Here is a 12,743-nt window from a genome sequence, read left to right on the forward strand (position 1 = left end):
TCCGAGCACACAGAGAAAAACATCTACAAATCATGTCGTAGAGGCTTTCTAAATCATTTATTCTGTTTTGTGGTGTTATGTCATTCACAAAGACTTTGACAACGCAATGCTCCTAATACCAACAAAGCCAAACGTTTCTTTTTCTTTTATTCATATATTTTATGGACCTCTGCGCCATGATTGTGAAGACTTTGATTCCCATGTGCTGCCAGCTTAACTGATTAACTTAGCCATCTAAAGTTGTTAACTACTGTATTAATGCACGAGCCTTGCAGCTTTTATGCTTGGGATCTTGGGCAAGACGTTTTTATCAGCACAGGATGCTGTGGGCAGCCCACTAGTTCTGGAGGAAAACGCGTTCTGTGAATCGGTATCTGTAAACTGGGAGCACTTCAAAGGATTAAATATTTGGACATCATTTGCGAATTTACGGAATTGAACCACTATTTTTGCCATGATGCAATCAATCAAGAAAGAATATCCCAGGTCGTAAAAATTTTCAAAATTTCCAAAATTTTCTAGTTTTACTGATGAAAGATGAAAAGGTGTTTGTGATAGTGTGTCAGTGTGTTTAAGCCAGTCAAGGCCCATCTGCTTAATACACAGGACTTTTACAGGTAAAATAGGCCTTTTGTACAGGCACCCTTTGCCGGCTTAAAAACACCAACACAGTATTACCACAGAAGTGGACAAAAAGTAAGTTAATAAGTTATGTCTGGTAACAATATGACATGCAATGATTTGACTACCACCGGTGGTTCACTTCATACCGGTTTTGTACCAGAACCGGTTTTTGTACCGGTACTTGTTTTTGTACCACCTTTGGAACCGGAACCGATTTTTTGTACTGGCATCCTTTTTTTTGAGGCCATGGCTGTAAACTAGGGCCCCCACGACATAAATCTTCCAACACCACCCCCAACCCCTTCCCAACGGTTGTTTTTACACGTCCCGCTATTTCCAACCAGAACTGGCATAGCTTTCAAATCAGATTCGAACGATTCGATAGACAGACAAGCTGTTCATCCCTTTTACCAACAGGGGGCGTTTCAACAGCTTACCTCTAGTTCATATTTTCTGAAAGGAATTCAAAATTTGAAGTAATGTAGCAAGTCCGAAATAACTTATAAAACTACAGGTAAATCACTGCTTGGGTCTGAAAGGCCCATAACCATTGGAGAAGTCGATGATTCGACTTTTTAAATTTTTTGTTGAAACCGACACCTTAAATTCACAGACAACATCCCTATCAAAGTGGGACTCTTACAAAGGACTGACTCCATCAGAGTTGTTACCCGCCTAAAATAAACCAATTAATTTTCGTGTGGTTTTTTTCTTCAGTTCTACCAGAGTGGTTTCTCACTTAGAATGACCCGATCAATTTGTGTGGTTTTTTTGCAATTAGCGAAAAATTTTGAAAAAATAAAATTTTCAGTTTTTTTATTTTTGTATTGGCAGGTTGCAATTTTTTTGGTTTTTCCAATCAAATTTTTTTTTCTCGATTTCATCATTTTGAAACAAGGTTGTTTGCAAAATTTACGAAATAATAAAATTCCCACGAAAATTTCCTGGTTTACAGTAGTCAATACAGTACTGGCGGTCACCACAAAATGTTGCGGGGGAATCCGGCCCTAAGAATCAACAATAAGGCGGGAAAGGGGAATACCTATCAATAAGACGAAAAGAAAACTTAGTAAGAAATGAAATTTTTTTTACAGGTGGGGCCCAAGACAAAAAATCATGCAATTACCAGTAAATATGAACTCTTCTGCTAGTCACATTGATATGGCTTACCAGGAAGTATTAAAAAGCTAATTGTAGATTGAAAATGCCTGTGAAATCCTACCAGTTTCATTGACTTGTCGGCGGCTCCAGCTGGATTGGAAACCACGCCCTTTCTGGGAATGTGCAGACAGAATCTAAAAGTTTACCCTAAACCACACCAAGAAACCAAAGAGACGTTACGATAAATCTCATTAGTACGATGTGTCGGACACTTACTTCCTAAGATGTGTCACTAGATACTTGAGGACGTCATAATTCACGCTCGGAAGCTTTTTGAGAACTCCACGCAGCATAAGCAGTCGACTACTCTTCTCTGGAGCGCCTGAAAGGAGGGAATAAGAATGTCTATTATCGTACTCTGCCAGGGCTTGAAATTCATCAGAGGCAAACGCCTTCATGCCCTCTCTCGTTGCCCTTCAAATTCTTTCCTTCTTTTCCTTCACGAATTCAGCTCCTTCTTCATTAACTCCAATTTCAAGTGTGCCCTTTTTCTCAAAACTTACAAAAATGCCCTTTTTCGGCCAAAACTGCTATGCCCTTTTGAAATGAATCTTCGCTGCACTATGATAACAGAAGAACTATTTCCTCGGAAATATTCCAGAATTCACCCTATTTCCCATTAAGATTTACTGGCTATAATAAAGTTTTTGTTAGAAATGAGTAAAATATTTTTTGTTTTTCCAAAATATTTTTTTCCCGATTTTGTTATTCTTACAACAATTTCCAGTTATTCACAAAAATTTCATGATTTTCAGTAATGCTTCCTTCTCAGTTTCATCACACCATTAATCTTATAATACAATTTACAACATATAAAATAACACCATGTTTTGAACAAGGATGTGATGATGTTCAGAGCAAAAAAGAAAAGAAAACTGTCGTAATCAGCTTTACATTTGCAAAATATGCCTCTAAAATGCTTAATTTTGGTCTGATTTTGAAAATTTGAAGTTCTTCAGAGAGGAGAGGCATTCATCTTTCAAATTCTGTTGTCAAAAAACAGAAATCTTCCAAAAATCAGAAATATCACATCCCTGTTTGGGAGGCCACAGACATGCAAAACCTATCCTCACACACAAAAATAGAACTGAAAATTGACATAAACAACATTTAATTTGTAAAAAATCCAGTCTTACAACAAAATGATTTATTTACATTTTTTTAAATGCACTAATTTTACTGTATTTTATCAAGACCACATTGGCGTAGTACCAGGTGTTAGTAGCAGACCCCTTCTCAGCCTCTAAGTTCTCCCTCTGAAAAGAGTTCGGAGATACTCCGAAAACTCTCCTGGACCATTCAACCTGCCTCCATGACGGGTAATTTGCTAGTTGTAATAAACATCAACCTGCCCCCATGACGGGTAATTTGCTAGTTGTAATAAACATCAACCTGCCCCCATGATGGGTAATTTGCTAGTTGTAATAAACATCAACCTGCCCCACGACGGGTAATTGGCTAGTTGTAATAAACATCAACCTGCCCCCACGACGGGTAATTGGCTAGTTGTAATAATAAACATCAACCTGCCCCCATGACGGGTAATTGGCTAGTTGTAATAAACATCAACCTGCCCCCACGACGGGTAATTTGCTAGTTGTAATAAACATCAACCTGCCCCCATGACGGGTAATTGGCTAGTTGTAATAAACATCAACCTGCCCCCATGACGGGTAATTTGCTAGTTGTAATAAACATAGGCGAAACAGCTTCAGCATCCCGCTATCATAAGCAAAGACCACAAAAATAATTGACACTAAAAAAATTACATGAAAAATTAAAATTTAATACTGGGTAGACGCTATTAAGCCGGCTTTGGTGCAGTCGTTTCACGGAGGCCAATTACACATAATATAGCCTTTTGTACCAACCAGCTTAATATCACCTACACAGTACCAACACACAAACGAACAACACCATTTACCTTCGTAACAAAAACTCTCATCCATTGTCTCCTCTATTAGTAACGGCAAGACAAAAGAAATGGCTTTTTACACATTAGTATTTAATTTAGGACTTTGATTCTACTTCTTCTCAAAGCACCAGGCACCACCGTTTTGGCTAGCACTTGAAATCCTAAAGCAATTGGAACTCCTTCGAAAAGAAGTGAAGGCCCCTCTAGAACATGAGGAGGCTGTTCTCTGGTAAGCAAAGAAGAGACTCCCACCATTGAAATGGGCACTCACTTCATTCTGAGAGAGTTCCGATTGCTTTAGGATATCAAGTTCCAGCCAAAACGGCAGTAGCTATGGTCAACCTGACGCATTCACTCAGAACTTTCATATATTGTCATTAAGAATCATTTTCAATTTCCTCTTCCACAAATGTTCACATATTTCAACTGCATCTCAGCTGATATGTTTAAATGAGATCGAAGTAACACATTTTAAGTAGCTTTTGACTATTTAAAACATTTTTAGCTCCTTTTCAGAAGAGATATTTCACTGGGACCAAATTTCCAACTCATTTTTTCTGGATTTTCCCCTTTTACTGCTTTTGCAACAAAATACCAGGGTTTCCATATTTCCCTTGCAACAAAATACCAGGGTTTACGTATTTCATTTGCAACAAAATACCAGGGTTCACGTATTTTCCTTTGCACATCATAGACATACTACCCAAGATCATGAAACTGTTTCCTAAGAAATTCACCTTGAACAATATTGATAACTTTTCTGCAGCCAAGTTTGCTATAAAAATAAAGTCAAAGAAAATACCCCGACCATAAAAATAGCGGTTATTTCACATGCTAAGTTAAACATAATAGCAACTGCAGTTTCAAAATTGAAAAAAAAATTTGGGCAGAGACGTTTTCAAACATGTTTACCTCCTTGGTTTCTCTGAGTTACAGGACGTCTGCTCGGGACTGTGGTCAAAAAATAAGTTTCTTTAACACAAAAAAATTCCAAGACATACTTTTGAAATTATTTTGCTATTTATGGGAAATTCCCTCATCTGGTTTTTGTAGCACAATATTTTTTACGAAGGTTTTTTTTTACTATTAATGGTAAATCCCTTTCTTATCTGGGTTTTCCTGCACACCGCAAATGATTTTGAGATTGCCTGCCAATTCTTCTCTGCAAATAGTTAGATTTCATAAAGATTTATTGAGCAGTAAGGGAGACGAAATCAGAAATTAAACATCTACGGGCCGGGAATACAAGACTGCGCTCCGGCATATTTGACGTTCACCACGCCATCAGACAGGACAACTTACCAACAGCCTCGATGAGTTCGTCATAAATATTTGTCGGGATGAGTGGATCAGATAACTCCATGAAGAAACCCTTCAGAGCGGTTGCTACTGCGTTCACAGGTATATCTAATGATGCGATGTTTACATTTGGATCTGAAATTAACCAAAGTGAAAAAATCACAGAACTGAGGAAAAGTACAATTTCAATATATTTTGTGTTTTCAATTTTCAATTTTCCTGGTGGCCTGTTCAGACATTTTAGGTAATTTTTCTGCAGACAAGAAATTTTCTTTAGCATACGCAATAAACATTACACATTTCTGCAATAAAAGTCACCAGTCTGCAGTTCACTCTTAAAAATATGTTTACATTTGGATCTGAAATTAACCAAAGGAAAAATCACAGAACTGAGGAAAAGTACAATTTCAATATATTTTGTGTTTTCAATTTTCAATTTTCCTGGTGGTCTGTTCAGACATTTTAGGTAATTTTCTGCAGACAAGAAATTTTCTTTAGCATATGCAATAAACATTGCACATTTCTGCGATAAAAGTCACCAGTCTGCAGTTCACTCTTAAATAACTCACCTTCCTTGAACCGTTCGATTAGAAAGTCTACTTGTGCCTTGTTGCCTGGAACTCGATAAATCCCCTCAGTGGTTACACCCTCATCCTCAATATATTGTATACACTTCTCGATAAATAACGGGATGTTGCTGCCCTCTGATTGGGCGAATTCTTCAAGGCTTGTTCCGCTCTGCGGTAACGGCCCGGCGCGACTATCCTTCTTTTTCATCTTCTTCTGCAGTTTGTCTTGCGCCTTCTGCTGCTTTCGTTCCTGAAACGCGTTCAAGGGATGTTAAATGTGACCAGCACTGTCACATTTGAAGAAAAAGTGAAAACTGTTCATTTTTGAAGAAAAAAAATTCCAGATTTTCCTGAGTAACTTGAACTCTGTCTAGACTTTTGAGAGTGATGTAAAATAAAATCATAAAACTCCTCTAGTAGGATTTCCATGTAAGCAGTTCACACAAGCGATTGTCTTCGAATGGGAAATTCACGAGCGACAGGGGTCTCCTGTCAAAGACAAATCACAAATTTGTTATGGAAATCCTACGAAGGTGGTTTGGCATTTATCACATTCCAAAAAAGACAATTGATAAGCGTTAAAAGGTCTTTTCAGGACCGATTCACACAGTTTTAGCAATGCTTGAATAAAACTGAAAAAAAAGTTTTCAGAATTTTTCTCTTCAAATCTGAAAAACCCTACCTCTTCTCGAATTTCTTTGTTTCGTCTTTTCTCATCTGCTTGAGCCTTTTTCTCTTCCTTCCGCTTCTGCTTCTCGACCGAGTCCTTATCCGAGCGAAACTTCAATAATTTCCGCCAATTTCCACTGTCGGCCATGTCGCCCACGTCATCCGCCGGTCCCGGCGACGTCTGATCATTCTGCAGGTGCATTGGGAACTGTTGAATATGAATGCTCACGATCACGGGCCCATTGTTCTGGTGTTAGTAGGCTGGTGCACCAGGCAAGGTGATCATGCATTCATATCACAGGCGTAGGGGCGTAGCTAGCTTGGCGGGGGGGCTGGGGGCCAAATACAGTAGAACCTCTCTATTAAGGACACCCTTGGGACTGAAAAGTACTGTCCTTAATAGCGAGGTGTCCTGATCAGAGAGGTAAAATTGAATGGTAACAACCAATTTCGGACCAAAACCAGTATCCTTAATAGAGAGGGTGGACTTATCAGAGAGGTGTCCGCTGATGGAGGTACTACTGTACTCCCCCAGATGTCCCAAAAAATGTCAGTAGTGTCATCCTGCCCCCTTCAAAAGAGCCTTTCGCCTCCCCTAGATCACAAAGCCAGCTACACCCCTGCATCGGTTAGTAGCAAATCATACAGTTACACGTCTTTCTTTGACGAGAATATGAAATAAGAAACCGCACGAGTTTGAGCGGAAATATCATACCTGTGGTCTCCTGGGTTTCCAAGGGCCAAGACAAGCACAAGTGCAATATTTTCACTCAAAAACCTACGAGTGTCGATTTCTGCTCATCACGAGCCATTATTCATGAGTAGTTCAAGGATACCTAAACTTGAATCCTCGCAAATTTCATTCCAAAATCTCCGACTCCGGTTCATGTTGTGTCGTGATAATGGCAAACGTCACGAAGATAGGGCAATGACATCACTTCATCTTGCAAAAACAATGTCTGTGACGTCACCAAGAGATTCTACGTCACGGGTTACATGGAAAACTCGACTATGTGGAAATTTCTAACCACACTGGACAAATGACAGCATGTGACTGGTCAATCGATAGGCAGCGATGACATGTTAGTGAGCAGCCATCTTTATTCATACGCCGCTCACTGATTGGAAGGGTGCAAAAACCTTTCCCAAAGAAGAATTTATCTGAAACACTGAACCACTAGAAATACATCGCAAACTTTTTCATTTTTGGCCGACATTTTGCAAACTTACTCTAATTGGTTCATACAGAGAGCTGTCATCATCGTCTTCAATTCTCATTTTGGCTGAAATAGAAAATATAAATCATGGATATGTTGAGCAAGCCTTTCATTTTTTATAGACTTCCCTTACATATAACTTAGTTTTGCGAAAATAAAAAATTGCAAACAAAAATTTGATTGAAAAACAAAAAAAAAATTGAAATCCACCAATGTGTAAATAATATTGTGATATTTTTCAGAAATTTTTATGAACTGCAAAAATGGAGTGGTGCGAAATTAAGATTGTTAACAGAACCTTCAGTAGGCAAGTAAATGAACAGTTGGCTCAAGAATGAGCGACTGGAGTTAAGTGACATGCCAAAGCAAGTTGGAGTAAGGTAAGGAACCCAACATATTAGGATCACAAGTCTGTCAACTAAGGGTCCGATATCGAGTCTTACAACTAGCGCTCTGGTATCAAAACCAGGCCAGGTTGTTAAAAACAAGCTTTATCACAAACGCTCGCGTAAACTAAACTTGGTTGTGAGGTCTAAATGATTAACTGAAGGAAATACATGTGACGCCAAGTCAACTAAACCCCAGGGTTGGTCACATAATTAGTTTGCACAACCAGGCCCAGGGTGTTTGATGACGTAATTACTTGACCACAAACCCCCTCCCCCCGAGAGCCATCACAGATTAGCACAACTTACAAGCAGGAATGAGAAGATCATTGTCCGATAGCGGCGGGCTGATAGTGAGGCCGGAGAATTCACCCGAAATCTTCTTCTTCCTCTTGTCCTTGAGTGATCTCCGTCGTACTGGTTTCTTTGGGTGGTCGTCCCCTTCGGTGCCCTCGCTACCCTCGGATGGAGAATTACTACGAACTGCAGAAAAGAGTAGCGATAATTGAATCGAAGTTGGTGCAGGTCAGTAAAAGTATTAGAATCGACTAAGGTCTTTCTGGCCTCAAAGTACAGGCAATTTGACAGTGTCAAGAGAAAAAACGCCTCTAAAACGGTTATATTTTTATCGATTTCAAAAATTCAAAGTGCTACGGAGAACTGAGACAGAGAGCTTTCTATTTCTGCTGTCAAATGAAGCCATTTTAAGGGGGAACAGGAGACCTCCGAAAATCGGAATTGTTCCATCCCTGCAAGTATCTGTCTCCAGTGAGATGCTTGGACTAATATGGCAGTGGATGTTTGCTCACCAGTCAAAACGTCCAGTCATTACATCAGCAGGTCAGGACAGAATCTGTTCGACTACAGTCCAACGCATACCAATACAGTGGAACCTCCCTTAGCGGACACCTCTCTATTAAGGACAACCTCTCTATTAAGGACAACCTCTCTATTAAGGACAACCTCTCTATCAAGAACACTAGTTTTGGTAACAAATTGGTAGTTTCCTTTCAATTTGACCTCTAATCAGGACACCTCTCTATTAAGGACAGCACTTATCAGTCCTGAGGGTGTCCTTTATAGAGAGTTTCCAGTGTGTTTCAATCTTTCGATCACTGGCCTACTTCGACTTCTCCACGTGACCCAGGAAGTTTTACTGTTGAAACAAAAAACTCTAAACAAGTCCACAACATACCTTTATCATAGGTTTCAAGTGTGGGTGGCACCATTGGCAGGTCGCCATGGAAACTATCCGACGGCCGCGAGTGCTTGTGGCGTTTCTTGTGCGGTGTGGGCTTCCTATTTACCCGGAAGTAGATATCTTTTTGCTGTCGTTCCAGCGAGCTGAATTCCGATTCAGAGTCGGTGCCCCCTGGGGAAGAGAGAGAATCAATCAACACCAGTCTTAAAGGCCTAGGCCATTCCTTGAATATTTGAAATTTGTAGTTGAATTTGAAAATGTGTAAATACACACTGAATATGAATTTCAACTATGAATATGATTCGGAGTCAGTGCCCCCTGGGGAAGAGAGAATCAATCAACACCAGTCTTAAAGGCCTAGGCCGTTCCGTGAATATTTGAAATTTGTAATTGAATTTGAAAATGTGTAAATACGTACTGAATATGAATTTCAACTCTGCCGGTTTTTAGACAGATTACAAATACTGTAAGTAGCAAGTTTCAGTAAATTCGTATGCATGGTAGCTGCCCTGTGGTGATGTGTATAACTGCGTCAAATGACGTTAGAATTATCGACATCAAGCCTGATTGACGACTACTGTTGCATTTTGAGTTACTGGTAAATAAACCGATTCACTTCGTCACGATGTTAGAAAGTTGTTTAATTCACAAAATATTACGGAGCAGACATATCCCAAATCAAGACAATAGCGGATATTTTTCCGTAAGAATGCATCGCTCGACAGGTTGAACAACTCAATCCACAAACATTTTTCTCAGAAATGTTCAAAAATCGCAAAAGTGAAAATTGTGAAATTTTTTTTCAAATATTTTTTTCAGAAATTTACAAAAATCGCCAAAATAAAAAATCATGAAATTTATTTTTTTTAGAAATTTTCAAAAATCCTAAAAATTGTCTAAAGTTGATTTTTTTCAGAAATCGTAAAAATTATGAAATTTTTTTTTCTCCGAACTTTTCAGTTTCGAGTCACACATTTCATCTTGGTCTTTTTTGTCTGTTTTCTTACTTTTTAGCAAAATAAAGAGGCGAGGATTTATAGCTGTTCGCAGAATTGGGGATTTGTCTGTTGGGGAGGACAACATGCAATATTCAGGCAGCAGGCACCCAGGTGGACCAAATCATATTAAGCCTTATAAACATGCCAGGAAAATTTCTGTCTCGGCTTGGAGAGAGCAAAACGACACAAATGTGCAGATTGGTACCAGATCTAGTCGCCAGACGGCAGGACGAAACGAGTAAATATGCAGACCGGCCGACCCCAAAAATGTCCAAAGAGAATTACAACTGGATGTTGGAATATTTTCAGCCAAATTCAGTTTTGCCAATTCTGGAGTATATTATTCTTGCATTGTTAAGTTATTTTTCCCTTTGCAATATCCAGTAGTCAAGAAGTATTTTTTTAATCAATGTTGGCCAAAAAGAGTATTGATGATTCAAAAGCGTACTGGAATGGTCATGTCCGCCATTTTGAAATAGAGCAAGCACACTTCATCCGTATTCCAGACAAAAAGGAGCAGATTGGTGAGAAGTCCTAAATGGCAGGCATGACTGATCTCCTCATTTTGCTCTGATGTCGACTTAGTAGAATGGGTACCGATCTAACATGTGTGGCAATATTGCTGGGTGACTTGGAGTTATGTAAATGAGCAAGCATGTGTCAACATACTGGAAGTATTTTTCAATCTTCAACAAAGTTATAGTATCGCGTCTTCCATAACGGTGATCACCCTTTCATTCTTTACTTGGTAAGCTTTGGAAAGGTCGAAACATAAAAGTCGGACAGTATGAATGTAGCAAAATGCACACTGCATTCGATCAAATTTCCCATCCAATTTTCTTTATACCAATTCAGGGCTTACACACATGGGCCACTACTTCCAGCCAGGCCCTTAATCAGCATTTTCAGCAAAATTTTCAATTTGACCAACAACAGCAGGCATAAGTAACAGAAATCAATTTTAAATGAATTTCCATGCTGCTTCTTCATGCAATAATGCCCAGAAAAAGAGTTAGACAAACTAAGTTGTAAATTATCAAAGTTACATTTTTCATGCATGTTTTTGTCGACGAGCGAAAACATTTTGATGCATTTCTCCTCCTCGTATTTCATTGCAACGAAATCAAAAATGGTAACTTTTGGCAAACACGGTTATAGCGTTATATACATGCTTGCTGAGAAATAGGCAAATGTTTAGGAATATGGTCAAATGAAGCTAGGTTGCCAGTAGTATCACGTTCTTTCTAGTCAATTCTCACGTTCTTTCTAGTCAATTCTCACGTTCTTTCTAGTCAATTCTTGAGCAGATTCAAAAAGACCTTGAGTTCAACTTGGAGTCCTTTGACTCAAAGTTGTTCAACTCGGAGTTGTTCATCTCGAAGTCGTTTTACTCAAAGTCATTCAACTCGAAGTCATTTTACTCGAAGTCGTTCAACTTGAAGTCATTCAACTCAAAGTCGTTCAACTTGAAGTCATTCAACTCAAAGTCTTTCAACTTGAGGTCATTCAACTCAAAGTCGTTCAACTTGAAGTCATTCAACTCAAAGTTGTTCAACTTGAAGTCATTCAACTCAAAGTTGTTCAACTTGAAGTCATTCAACTCAAAGTCGTTCAACTCGAAGTCATTTTACTCAAAGTTGTTCAACTTGAAGTCATTCAACTCGAAGTCGTTCAACTTGAAGTCATTCAACTCGAAGTCATTCAACTCAAAGTCGTTCAACTTGAAGTCATTTTACTCAAAGTCGTTCAACTTGAAGTAATTTTACTCAAAGTCGTTCAACTTGAAGTCATTTTACTCAAAGTCGTTCAACTGGAAGTTGTTCTTCAACTCAAAGTGGTTTTACTTGAAGTCATTCAACTCGAAGTCATTCAACTCGAAGTCATTTTACTCAAAGTTGTTTTACTGGAAGTCAAAGTCAAAGTTGAACAACTTCAAGATATTTAACTCCAAGTCGTTCAACTTGAAGTCATTCATCTAGGACTTCTTAAACTCGAACTTAGAGTAGAAGTCAGACGGTGCATTATCTCCGTGTTCTCTCATATCCATTGAAACCAGTTTCATTTGCCTATTTCAATTGGTTTTTGATGGGAACTCCAAGACATGGGATGCCGAGTGAGAACGTTCTGAGGTACCTGCATGACCTATCAACGGTAAATTGTCCTCGGCCCGCGGGCCGTACTCAGTTTTATACTCAGGTGGCTTACGGATTGATAGGATCCGCACTACTTTTCCGGCGGGCAGGGCGTCTTGGACTGACGCATAGTCATTATCTTCGGGCGGAATGGAATCCTGGAGTAGAAAATTAAGAAGTTTTGAGGGTGAGGAATATGGAATTCAGTACAGGCTGAATTCATAGTATTTGGTAGGGATCATCTGCAAGTTCCAGTCGATTGAAGTCATCACATTGATAGAATAGAAAGCACAAACTTTTCGAATCTCAAAGTCTGATCACAAAACTACAAATTTGTGTGCCACCATCTTTGCTTTGGTTGGGAAAAAGGAACGAAGATTGGGGGCGGGCGCGTCAACTTGAAATTTTGTAATCGGACTTATAGATCACAAAATTCTCAACTTCCTCTCATTCAAACTGATCAGATTTAAAGATATCATGTGAAACTTTATAACGAGCATCATGATATAAGATATGAAAATCAGAACATTGATGTTTAACCCTGAATTTAGCAGTTGTTTTCAGATTAGAAC

The 12,743-nt window shown here is 39.0% G+C and overlaps 1 protein-coding gene and 1 pseudogene across 11 annotated transcripts in view; both read right to left on the bottom strand.

Annotated features, from left to right (window-relative positions):
* Window positions 1-12,743, bottom strand: part of LOC135491978 (rho GTPase-activating protein 190-like) — a 50,704-nt gene that overhangs the window by 6,764 nt on the left and 31,197 nt on the right. For 5 of the 11 annotated variants that reach the window (XM_064777986.1, XM_064777995.1, XM_064777994.1 and 2 more), the window contains 10 exons: window positions 12,173-12,329; window positions 9,036-9,212; window positions 8,150-8,323; window positions 7,468-7,520; window positions 6,251-6,445; window positions 5,569-5,818; window positions 5,003-5,134; window positions 4,613-4,651; window positions 3,710-3,742; window positions 2,002-2,107 (listed from right to left, as the gene is read on the bottom strand). In XM_064777986.1, coding sequence (XP_064634056.1) covers window positions 2,002-2,107; window positions 3,710-3,742; window positions 4,613-4,651; window positions 5,003-5,134; window positions 5,569-5,818; window positions 6,251-6,445; window positions 7,468-7,520; window positions 8,150-8,323; window positions 9,036-9,212; window positions 12,173-12,329 — 1,316 coding nt within the window. Of the gene's footprint in view, window positions 1-1,061; window positions 1,078-2,001; window positions 2,108-3,709; window positions 3,743-4,612; window positions 4,652-5,002; window positions 5,135-5,568; window positions 5,819-6,250; window positions 6,446-7,467; window positions 7,521-8,149; window positions 8,324-9,035; window positions 9,213-12,172; window positions 12,330-12,743 lie in introns of all 11 variants that reach the window. The other 6 variants (XM_064777993.1, XM_064777991.1, XM_064777987.1 and 3 more) reach the window with 6 other exon arrangements.
* LOC135492462 (uncharacterized) lies at window positions 11,411-12,086 on the bottom strand (annotated as a pseudogene).

Source organism: Lineus longissimus, chromosome 8 (genome assembly GCF_910592395.1).
Source record: "Lineus longissimus chromosome 8, tnLinLong1.2, whole genome shotgun sequence".
Classification (NCBI taxonomy): Eukaryota; Metazoa; Nemertea; class Pilidiophora; order Heteronemertea; family Lineidae; genus Lineus; species Lineus longissimus.